At 38.5% G+C, this 12,648-nt stretch overlaps 1 protein-coding gene across 5 annotated transcripts in view; it reads left to right on the forward strand.

Moving 5' to 3' along the window:
* The window catches only part of Foxj3 (forkhead box J3), a 131,552-nt gene that overhangs the window by 79,273 nt on the left and 39,631 nt on the right, over positions 1 to 12,648 (forward strand). For all 5 annotated transcript variants that reach the window (XM_045149446.1, XM_004670481.3, XM_045149447.1 and 2 more), the window contains one exon: positions 8,839 to 8,922. In XM_045149446.1, the coding sequence (XP_045005381.1) occupies positions 8,839 to 8,922 (84 nt within the window). The remainder of the gene's footprint in view (positions 1 to 8,838; positions 8,923 to 12,648) is intronic.

A 12,648-nucleotide genomic window follows, 5' to 3' on the forward strand; every position in this document is an offset into this window, starting at 1 on the left:
ACCATCCTGTCTTATAAGTACATTATTAGGTTGAATGAACAATCTATTATACTAAAGAAGAAAGAACCAAGCCAAGTGAGGTGGTGCACACCTTTAATTCCAGCACTCGGGACGCTGAGGTGGGAGGATTGCCTTGGGTTCGGGGCCACCTGAAGGTGGATCCTGTGGCCTCGAACTCAAGGTAATTCTCCTACCTCAGCCTTTTGAGTGCTAGGATTAAAATCGTTCTACCACCATGCCCAGCTTCTGTTTAGATCTTAATCCATCTATTACCCAACGCAGTTCTCCTCTGTCACTGAAATGAGGGACTCCTGGATTTGAGTTGACCTTGAATATTTAAGTTAGTACATTCTTTTGTCCATTATAATTCTAGTGAAGTTTTTGGAGTCATAAGAATTTTTTGTTTTGTTTTGTTTTGTTTTTCTTGAGCTAGAGTCTCACTCTAGATCAGGCTGACCTGAAATTCACTATGTAGTCTCAGGGTTGCCTCAACCTCAACAGTGATCGTCCTACCTCTGCCTCCCGAGTGCCGGGATTAAAGGTGTACGCCACCATGTCTGGCTCAAATTTTAGCTCTTTAAATAAACTTAATGTGTATCTCATCTAAATAAATGTCATTTTACGGAAATGGACCTTTGTTTTCTGTATTGGTTTTTATTCCATTCTTCCCCCTCACCCCCCTTGAGGTAGGGTCTCACTCTAGCCCAGGCTGACCTGGAATTCACTATCACTGGATGGCCTCGAACTCATGGCAATCTTCCTACCTCTGCCTCTCTAGTGCTGGGATTAAAGGCGTGTGCCACCACTCCTGGCTCTTCTGTATTGTTTCTTTTTTCTTTTTCTTTTTTTTATTTGAGAGCAACAGACAGAGAAAGAGGCTGATAGATAGATAGAGAATGGGCACGCCAGGGCCTCTAGCCACTGCAAAGGACCTCCAGATACGTGTGCCCCTTGTGCATCTGGCTAACGTGGGTCCTGGGGAATCAAGCCTCAAACTGGGGTCCTTAGGCTTGACAGGCAAGCACTTAACCACTAAGCCATCTCTCCAGCCCATGTGTTGGGTTTTATTAAGGCTGAAGCTACCGTGTATTCTTTATTGTGATCTTAACTCACTGCTGAAAGCTGTAATTCAGTAAGCCAATAGGCTTTAATGTTTTAGAAGAATTTAAATAAATGAATAAAATTTTTACCTGTTCTATCTATTAAAAAAACAAACAAACAAGGCCTGTGGGGGGTGGTTGCTCAGCAGTTTTAAGATGCTTGCTTGCAAAGCACGCCAGCCTGGGTTTGTTTCCCCAGTACTCACGTAGAGCCAGATGCACAAAGTGCCATATGTATCTGGATTTCTTTTTCTGCGACAAGAGGCCCTAGCATGCCCATTCTCCTCCCATCACCCCTCCTTTGTAAATAAACAAAAATATTTAATAAGGAAGAAAACAAAGAGAGCTGTAGTATCCAGTGCTCATATAGCTCTGGAATGTTCTGAATATCTTTTTTTTTTCTTTTTCCTTTTTTGTTTTAAATTTTTTGTTCATTTTTATTTATTTATTTAAGAGTGACAAAGAGAGAGAGAGAGGCAGATAGAGAGAACGGGCACGCCAGGGCCTCTAGCCACTGCAAATGAACTCCAGACATGTGCGCCCCCTTGTGCATCTGGCTTACGTGGGTCCTGGGGAATTGAGCCTTGAACTGGGGTCCTTAGGCTTCATAGGCAAGCACTTAACCGCTAAGCCATCTCTCTAGCCCATGTTCTGAATATCTTAATGTCTTTAAATATGATATTTGGAATTACTAATGTTGGCAAAAATTTAATGTGTTACAGCTTTATACCAAGCACTAAGCTTACCTCTATTGAAGAGGATGAATGATAGGTCACTGCTATTAAAACTTTGGTCTAGGGGCTAGACAGATGGCTAGTGAGTAAAGTTGTTTGATTGTAAAGCCTGGGTTTGGTTCCTCAGTACCCATGTAAAGCTAGAAGCATAAAGTGAAACATATGACTAGAGTTCATTTGCAGTGGCAGAAGGCCCTAGTGCACATGCATGTTCCCTCTCCCTCTCTCTCTCTTTCATAAAGAAATAAATTAGGTAGTTAAAATTAACAAACTAGTGAAAGACTCACACTTAAAAAATAGAAAATTTCGGGCTGAAGAGATGCCTTAGTGGTTAAGCGCTTGCCTGTGAAGCCTAAGGACCCCGGTTCGAGGCTCCATTCCCCAGGACTCACGTTAGCCAGATACAGAAGGGGGCGCATGTGTCTGGAGTTCATTTGCAGTAGCTGGAAGCCCTGGTGTACCCATTCTCTGTCTCTAACTGCCTCTTTCTCTCTGTCTGTTGCTCTCAAATAAATAAAAATGAACAAAAAAAACAGATAATTTCCCTGAAGTTTATTAGATGTAGAAGTCAAAATCTCTTCAAGGTTATTGCCCTACTCTTCATTGTGTAAAGTTTGTACTAAATAAATGATGATTATAAAATGCTTATTTTAAGCTGGGTGTAGTGGTTTATACCTATAATCCCACTTGAGGGATTAAGGCAGACAGATGGCCATGAATTCAAAGCCAGCCTGGTCTACATTGTGGGGTCATTGTAGCCTGAGCTACAGAGTGAGGCCCTATCTCAAAATCAAGCATACAATAACTAAATATATTGCTTATTATAAGCACAACTCCTGTGGTTTTATAGGAGAGGAATAATAATAAATAAAGCAAATAACTTATATATTATAAATGATAAAGAAAATACAGAGTAATGTGGACTGTTGTGTGGGTTGTAGTTTTCAAAAGAATGGGCAAATCTGTTCATCAGCACTTTTTACTCTTTACCTTTCTTGTGCCTGATGAAGATTTGAGAAGCTGTTAGTTTGATTCAGCAGTGTTACTTTCCTTACTGTTGAGTTAAGCAGTAGTCAAGATTTTATCCAAGTATACTTGTTCACCTTCCTCTTTTCCCTCCTTCTCTCTCTCTCTCTCTTTGAGGTATGGTCTCACTCTAGGCCAGGCTGTCCTGGAATTCACTATGTAGTCTCAGGCTTATCTTGAACTCAGAATGACCCTCCTACCTCTGCCTCCCAAGTGCAGGGATTAAAGGTGTGTACCGCCATGCCTGCCTGTCCTCTTTGAGTGAGATTTTTCTGTGTTGCCTAGGCTGGTCTTGAGCTCTTGCTCCAATAATCCTCTTGCCTCAGCCCCCGAAAGTAGCTATGAGTGTAAGTGCATGCTATCATGACTAGGCTCCTGGCCTCCTTACACATGCACACACACATGCCCTCATGCATATGAACATGCATACACACGCATGCACATACACACAAATAAATTTGGTATATTGATACACAAAATGGAATATAAATGCCATCTTAAGTTGTTTCTTTTTTCCCCCTTTATTTATTTATTTTATTTGAGAGAAAGAGAAAAAAAGAGGCAAAGAGAGAGAATAGGTGTGCCAGGGCCTTTAGCTGCTGCAAACAAACTCCAGACGCATGCACCACATGTGCATCTGGTTTACATGGGTCCTGGGGAATCAAACCTGGGTGCTTTGGCCTTGCAGGCAAGCACTTTAACTGCTAAGCCATCTCTCCAGCCCTTAAATCTTCTTTTAATTTTTATGGAACATAGTTGAGAATTTTAATTTTTTCCCCCATAGTATAAAAAGAACAGACAGAAAAAAAAAATGGCTTATTCTTATCATTTACATCATGGAATGGATGCAAAGAGACAGTAACACTCTAGGTTCTAATTACGATAGTAAAATCAAATGGATGACATCCTAGGTTAATTTTCTCAAAATGAAGTGCTGAATTAATGATATTTCTAAAAATAAAAAAGATAATTGCTTCTCATTTATTTAATCTTTCAATACGATGATATTCTTTTTTTAAAATTTTTTTTCCTTTTTTTAAAATTTTTATTAACATTTTCCATGATTATAAAATATATCCCATGGTAATTCCCTCCCTCCCCACCCCCACACTTTCCCATTTGAAATTCCATTCTCCATCATATTACCTCCCCATTACAATCATTGTAATTACATATATACAATATCAACCTATTAAGTATCCTCCTCCCTTCCTTTCTCTGCCCTTTATGTCTCCTTTTTAACTTACTGGCCTCTGCTACTAAGTATTTTCATTCTCGTGCAGAAGCCCAGTCATCTGTAGCTAGGATCCACATATGAGAGAGAACATGTGGCGCTTGGCTTTCTGGGTCTGGGTTACCTCACTTAGTATAATCCTTTCCAGGTCCATCCATTTTTCTGCAAATTTCATAACTTCATTTTTCTTTACCGCTGAGTAGAACTCCATTGTATAAATGTGCCACATACGATGATATTCTTAATGAAGTATTTTGTGATTAGAATCTGAACTATCCTGTTTTATTAGGACATAGAATAATATATTTCCATCTTTAATGTTTGTGCACCAAAATATGCTTGAAGTGATTCATAAGTGGTAAGTTTGAAATCTGAGGTGTGTGTACGAGTGACTATAGAGAAATGAAAAGGTCATTCAGATTTATCACTGTACTTGGTATTATAAATCTAAGTGTGAGGAATGCTTTTTGCAATTACAGAGCAGAGATAACTGTCCTTCAACAAAATTATGAGTCATTAAAAGTTTTATACATATTGTACCCGGCACACTATGATTATATAAATCAATAGTAGTTCCTGCCCTGAGGGAGCTCATATCCTAGGAAGGGACACAGACTCATAAGCAGAAGTACAGTGTTAAGTGCAGTCTGTGGTCTACACATGTAAAACATACAGACATGTTACAGAGGGAGAGAGTGATGAATTCTTGGGTAGGTCATGAAGAACAGACAAGATTCCTTTAGATTAGATCTGAACTGAATTTTTAGGGCAGAATATTGTTGTAGTTAGGTTTGTACTGTTGGCAAAAAAAAAAAAAAAAAATACTCGACCAAGAGCAGCTTGAGGGAAAAGGGTTTATTTTGGCTTACAGACTTGAGGGGAAGCTCCATGATGATGGCATGAGCAGAGGGTAGACATCACTTCCTGGCCAACATCAAGTAGACCACAGGAATAGGAGTGTGTGTCGAACACTGGCAAGAGGAAATGGTTATAATATTCATGAGCCCACCCCCATCAATACACTGCCTCCAGGAGACATTAATTATCAGCTGGGTACCTAACATTTAGAACACTTAAGTTTATAGGGTACACCTGAATCGAGCTATCATATTATGCTCCTGGCACCCACAAACTGATAACCATCTATTATCTAAAATGTAGTGTATTTAGTTTAACTTTAAAAGTTACAAAGTTTTTATCAATCCTAATTATGTTTAAACATTTTTATAGTCCAAGATCTTTTAACTGAACCATAATACCAAAAAATCCCCCCCAAACCCTATAATAGCTTAGAATAAATACCCAGTAAAAGATGGCATTGGGCATAGCAAAGAAATATTTAACCAATGTAAGATTTAAACAGGGCAGACATCAAACTTTATAGCTCTAAGTCCAACAACTCTGGTCAGTAACAGATCTCTTAAGTCCAATAATTTTAACTAGCAACAAGTCTCTGGAATTTAATTTTAACCCCTCCAGCTAGGTTACTCAGAGTACTGGAAAGCTTCTTTAATCTGGGGCCAGCAGCTCTCCTTGCAGTTGTCTCATGGTCCCAGCTTCTTTACTGTGTTTCCATTGTTACCCACGGTTTATTTTCATGGTTCCATTGAGTCTCTATGTAGGCAATCTAGCAAACCTGTTACAAATGTCCATGGCCATTTCCAAAACACAAGACAGAGTTGCAAATGTAATGACCTTCTCTTTTTTGTATTTTTTTATGCTCCATAATATCAGGTGGGGTGCCAGTTTGTTATGGGGTGGGGGAATAAAGCAGACTTTGAAGAACAGGACATTCCTTGAGCATTTAGGCCCTTTCAAAAGAGTTTGTATTTTTTCTGTTATTCCAGTATAGGTCAGTTAGCCAATTTCAAAAGGTTGTAATCTCTCATATAATTGCAGCTGAACAGACAGAAGTTTTAGCCCCAGTATTTTTTGTGCCATATCTTTCTGCATGCATCAGTCTTTTTATGCAAAGCAACCCTATACAAGTTTTCAGATACAGGCATAACTGCAGACCTCTCATACAAACTGTTTCTAGCCCAGCCCAGACAAAGCTTTTTCTCACCCTCACAAGCCAAACCTCACAGTCTATATATAGTTTTTATTGTATTTAATTTTTTTTAACTGACCAGAATAGTTCATCAAGCTGTACTTACAGCACTGTAAAGCATCTCTTAGGCCAAGATTTTAAATCCTTTTGCATTTCTTTTTGAAAATCTGCTCTAAAAACCCAAAGCTACATAGTTATTTTTTTGCTTTGTAGCAATGACCCCCACTACTGGTGCCAAATTTACTGTTGTAGTCAGGTTTGCATTGCTGGCAAAAAAAACACCCGACCAAGAGCAGCTTGAGGGGGGGGAAAGGGTTTATTTTGGCTTATAGACTTGAGGGGAAGCTCCATGATGGCAGGGAAAATGATGACATGAGCAGAGGGTGGACATTGCCTCCTGACCAACATCAGGTGGACAACAGTAACAGGAGAGTGTGCCAAACACGGGCAAGGAAAAAAAGGGCTGTAATATTCATAAGCCTGCCCCCCAACAATATACTACGTCCAGGAGGCATTAATTATCAAATCTTTATCAGCTGGAAACCTAACATTTAGAACACCTCAGTTTATGGGGAACACCTAAATCAAACTGTCATTTATATGAATCAGTTTAATGGTAGGGTGGCTATTACAGATAGTGAGATCAGCATCTAGTACAGGGTCCAGATGTATGAAGCATTGTGTGTTCAAGAAACAGCTAGTCTTCAGTGTGAAGATTCAGGGAGAACAGTAATTCTCTTTATAGTTAAATGTTGCATGTGAGACACTCTACAAGGATTAATGAAGTACTAGAAGAAAGGACTAAATTTGAATGCTATCACTGCAATAAGTTGGAAATCTGCAATGTCTATGGTTTGTGTTCCTGTTTGTGTGTCTGCACTACACACAGGTGCAGGCAGGCATGTGTACCAAGAGGCATGATAGTGGAGGGAAAGGATGTGAGGATCAGGCCTCGTTTTTGTTCTGGCTCTCATATGCTTGGTTGGGCAAAGTACTCGAACTTTCAGAGTTTCGATTGCCTCATCTGTACAGTATGTGCAAACTATAAGACCTGTGTTTTCACAATATTTTTTGGTAGTGGTGCACACATTTGATCCCAGCACTGAGGGAGCAGAGGTAGGATGATTGCTGTGAATTCAAAGCCAGACTAGAACTACAGAGTGAATTCCGAGTCAGCTTGGGCTAGAGTAAGATCTTATCTCAACAACAACAACAACAACAACAACAAAAGATACATATTTTGGAAAAATCACAGTTCTTAAGTGGCTGGAATATATGAGGTGCTCACACATACTTTTAAGTGAATGATATGACAACTATATTGTGAAAATAAATTATGACAGTATAAACAAGAACATTGCTCTTCAAGATACCCTTGTGTCACATGTGTTCAAGCAGTTCAGAAATGACATGCATACTTTATATATAAAATACATTGGATATCACATGTAGTATTCAAATAGTATGCTTTAAGAATTTGCAAAGCTGGGCATGATTATGTATGCCTTTAATCCCAGCACTCAGGTGGCAGAAGTAGGAGGGTCGCCATGACCTAGAGGCCACTGTGAGACTACAGAGTAAATTCCAGGTCAGCATGGGCTAGAGTGAGACCCTGCCTAGAAAAGCCAAAAAAGAAAAAAAATGAATGTTACATATTGAAAATATTTGGTTATTCATTTTCACTAAATTTAGTCATGGTCAAATGCTTAGACTTGAATGTTTTAGCTTGTGATTTTTTTTCTCTTTAGTAATTTAGTTATTAATGGGCTTTTTTCCCCCCTCACAAATTTTATTTTTCTCAGTTTAAAAGTGGTGTTTTCCAGAATGTACTCATACATGCCTGTAGTCCCAGATGTTCATTAGGTGAGGCAGAAGGGCCACAGGTACAAGAACAGTCTTTGTTTTTTTGAAGTAGGGTCTCTAGCCTAGGCTGACCTGGAACTCACTATGTTGTCTCAGGCTGGCCTCGAATTCACAGCAATTCTTCTACCTCTGCTTCCCAAATGCTGGGATTAAAGACATGTCAACTGCCATGTGTGGCTCAGTTTCTTTTAAAATATTTTTATTTATTTGCAAACATAAGTAGGAGAGGGAAGGGGGGCGGGGTATGCCAGGACTTCCAGCCACTGCAAAGGAAGTCCAGATGCATATACCTCTCTGTATATCTGGCTTTACATGAGTACTGGGGAATTGAACTTGGGTTGTTAGGCTTTGCAGGCAAGTGCCTTAACTGCTGAGCCATCTCTGCAGCTGAATTAAAAAGAAAAAAATTGCTGGAAGGCTGGAGAGAGGGTTCATCCATTAAAGGTGCTTGCTTGCAAAGCCTGACAGCCCAGGTTCAATAACCCAATACCCACATCTAGCCAGGTGCATATAGAGTGGCACATGCATATGGAATTTGCAGCAGCAGGAAACCTTGGCACATCCATTCTCATTCTCTTTCAATGTTTCATTCAAGTAAGTAAATAAAACATTTTATGAAAAAATATGCTAGGTTGTAGTCTGTTATAGAATGCTCCCTGGCGTGTGTGAGGCCTTGGGTTCAACTCCCACACCACCAAAGCCAACAGACTAGCACCTTTGCTGTTACTTGCCAAATGTTTGGATTTGGAGCAGATGATCATGAAGATGTCTTTAAATGTTCTAGGATTTACTGCAATGTATGGTTAATGTCATTTACTTCTTTTCCTGTAGGGGTCCTATTGGGCAATAGACACCAATCCGAAGGAAGATGCACTGCCCACTCGGCCAAAGAAGAGGGCACGGTCTGTAGAACGGGTAAGCACTGTTTGTCTAGGTTCAGTAGGAGAGGTTGGATATGTCAGAAATGTAGATTTTAAAAGTTCATTTCCACTAGAGCAAAAGTAACCAAAACAAAGGTAATATTAGATTTTATAGCATTTTATGTTTTCAAAACACTTTTCAGGCCTATTATTTTATTTGATTTCAATGCTTTGAATGAGGTGGACAGTGTACTTAAGTAAATGGTTTTGCCCTAATTAGGACACAGCTGTTGTCTGAAATTTGCACCCGGGTCTTTTGAGTTTTAATTTGATTCTCATTTCTGTGCACTCACAACACTGAGGGTTGGTTTTATATGACACAACTATTCCTTCCATTGCAGATAATCATTAGGTTACATTAGATTTTCCTCATTGTCCTTGAGTTCTATACCTTGCCCTATCCATGTCATAGTTGTTTTGTATAGAAAATTTGTAAAAGGGCTGTTTAAGGTAAGTTTTATTTACGTATCCATGTAAAAATTAATTTCCAAGAATGAAAGAGAAAAAAACCTAAGGTTGATAGTCTCAATTATATATTGTAACATTTTATATCTCTATCTCTATCTCTATCTCTATCTCTCTACCTACCTACCTACCTATCTACACTTTATTTGAGAGAAAGAAATAGGAATTTGGGCGTGCCAGGGCCATAGCATTTGAGCTCCAGACATGTGTACCAATTTATCTACGTGTGTGCTGGGGAATTGAATCAGGTGCCATTGGGCTTTGCAGCCAAGTCCCTCAAACCACCAAGCCATCTTTTTAGTCCAAATGTTGTAATACTTTTAATGATCAGTTCAGTTGTCCTCAAACCTTGACTTTGCTTTCTACAATTCCAGCATCTAAACTAACACATGAGTCTATAGTCTCATCCTGCCCTACTTGTCAAGATTCACTTAAGTGTATCCTTACATGTTCACTTGTGTTCTTGCAGAATTTTTAGTGTTTTTTTTAAAAATTTCTTACTTCATAGAATTTTTTTGTTGTTATATTGGTCCTTCATTGGACTTATCTCCCTTTAAGGGCAAAAAACGGGGGACAGCGTTTGTAGTTCTAACATTAGTGTTTTTCACATCTTAGAAAATGTTTGCAGAATAAAACAGTAGAAAGAAAATAGGGTAAGCAAGCTGGCATGGTGAGGTAGTGTCTTGTACTCGCTCAGGCTGATCTGGAATTAGTCTCAGGCTGGCCTACAACTCACAGTAGTCATCCTACATCAGCCTCCCAAGTACTGGTATTAAAAGTATTTGCCACCATGCCTGGCACAGAGAAAGAATGGTCTACCAGGGCCTTTGGCCTCTGCAAATGAACTCCAGACACACACACCACTATGTGCCTGTCTGCCTTTACTTGGGTACTGGGGAATTGAACTTGGGTCGTTAGGCTTTATAGGCAAGTGTCTTAATTGCTGAACCATCTCTCCAGCTATATATATATCTGTTCCTGGTAAAGGAATAACCTTTCTGAGCCTCAAAGATAAAGTGCTGAGACTAGATTTAAGTTGGACTTACAGGAGGGATGGCAGCATTAGTATTGGAGCCAGCTATCAAGGTAGGTAGATACAACTAAAGATGAGCACTTAGCCACAACGAGTTTGGGCTGCATATAAAGGCTTAAGAAGATAGGTTTAATACCTGGAATGTGGAATGTAAAACACTTAGCATGTACTGCCAGAAATTTGAAGGAAGAAGAGGGACAACAAATCCACATTGGTAACTCATGGCCTTGGCGAGTAATTTAGAAATGTTAAGGTGAAGTACTGAGAAATTGTATTCTTTTCTATTATTTATGTCTTCTGAATTTCCTGCAGTTTGAACTATTTTCACAAGTTGAGATTGATAAGTTGGGGTAATAACTGTATGTGCTTTTTGGATATTAAACCTGCCTGCTATAACATTTTTTTCTATAGTTCTTAGAGCAAGCCTTGTGTATTTTTCATATTTTCAGAGTTCCTTTTTTTTCCTGTTGTCAGTTTTATAGTAGAAGTCTAAAGAAGTAGAGAATTCAGGTTGCAAAAAAAATGTTCTTGCATGCACATTTTCTATGTGATGAATTAATTTTCTACTGCTTAACTTTACATTTTCATTTTAATTATTAAATAAAAAATTTGAAAAAACTTCCACAGATAGGCTCATAGACTAGAACTTTCAATTAGTAGTATTAGTGCTTATTTCACCATATTTGAAAGGTAACATTCTTAAATACACCAATAATTTTTTTGTCTTGATAAAGGCATATGTTTGTATCTTTCATTTAGAAATTTTCTTGGAGTGAAGATTATATACTATATACTGTGCTTATTAGAACAGAGCTTATATTTTAAGTAAATACTTATATTTAAGGAAATGCTTGGGATAGTTAGTAATGGTTTTGGATGTGATCTTAAGGCATTTAAAGTTTTCTCAAAGCTAAACATTACCCATAAATTGAAAACTCTTAAAAGATTTAAGGGCTTTTAGATGTAAATGGTAAATAAATTGACACTCCTAAAAGTTTTTTTTCAGCTGAATAGATGGCTCAATGGATAGGTGCTAGCTTACATGAGTTGGATTCCCAAGTAGTTTGTAGTGGTAGGCACCCTGGTGTACCCATACTCATTCTCTCAATTTTCCTAGACCACTTACATGACTCATGTTTTCATGAGCATAAACCCAAGCACTCTTCAGTTAGAATGCTTCTTATTCTTGAGTATATCAGGTTCTGACTTCCTTTCATCATCTTAACTTTTTAAAAAAAATTAATTTATTTTTAAATATTTTTATTTAATAAATTTATTTCCAAGCAGAGAGAAAATGAATGAATGAGAATGGGCTCACCAGGGCCTCCAGCTGCTGCATATGAACTCCAGATGTATGTGCCACTCTGCTTTTAACCACTAAGCCATCTTCCCAGCATTGTAAACTCAATTTTAATAAAATTCCTGAGTCTCTGGGGCCATATAGTCAGAGTATCACATGTAAACTACCACAGTCACTATAAGAAAAGATAACTGACTAGATGGTGGTATAGTGATAATGGCTTGGATTAGTGGTATATACTACATGAGTGAGAGCACCTTGGAAAATTAGCAGTTCCAAATGTACCTATAATCACTTGTAATAAATAATGTTATTTCAACAGCTCATCTTAGTAGGTCTTTGTTCTGTAGATACTATGCTGCAGCCATTATACTAGGATACAGTAGGACATACCAAAAAAGACTGAATCTGTCCAAACACACAATTTTAGTAGAGGGGTAAGGTTAGAAGGTATTGTAAGGAAGTTATAAAATATTGTGTGTAGGAAAAGGAGAGAGATTATATCTTACTCAGACTATCTGAGGAAATTTCATGAGTTATGACTTGGTTTTCAGGTAGAGATAGGCAGTGGAAGGTAAAGATGACAGTATTCATTAAATGCGTATCTGTTGCCTGGCAAGCATTGTTCTAGGTCCACCTGCAGCAGCAGTGAACAAAACAGTCATTTTTTGTTGCCTTGCCTTGGGAAGTTTATATTCTGAGGGAGGGCAGGACATTGGTTAGAAAGGACAAGACGTGAGATTACTGTTAGCATTTGTTTCTATGAGTTTTTCTTTTTTTTTTTTAAGCCCATTTATATTGTAAAGGTTCTGCCATTCATGGAGCGAGGTTAGAATATACCTTTTGCCTTGAACTGCCTTTGGGAAGAGTAGTAGACAAGATGATCCACACACATTCCTCCGAAAGGGCCTCCTCAAGCAGAG

This window comes from Jaculus jaculus, chromosome 5 (assembly GCF_020740685.1).
Source record: "Jaculus jaculus isolate mJacJac1 chromosome 5, mJacJac1.mat.Y.cur, whole genome shotgun sequence".
Lineage (NCBI taxonomy): Eukaryota > Metazoa > Chordata > Mammalia > Rodentia > Dipodidae > Jaculus > Jaculus jaculus.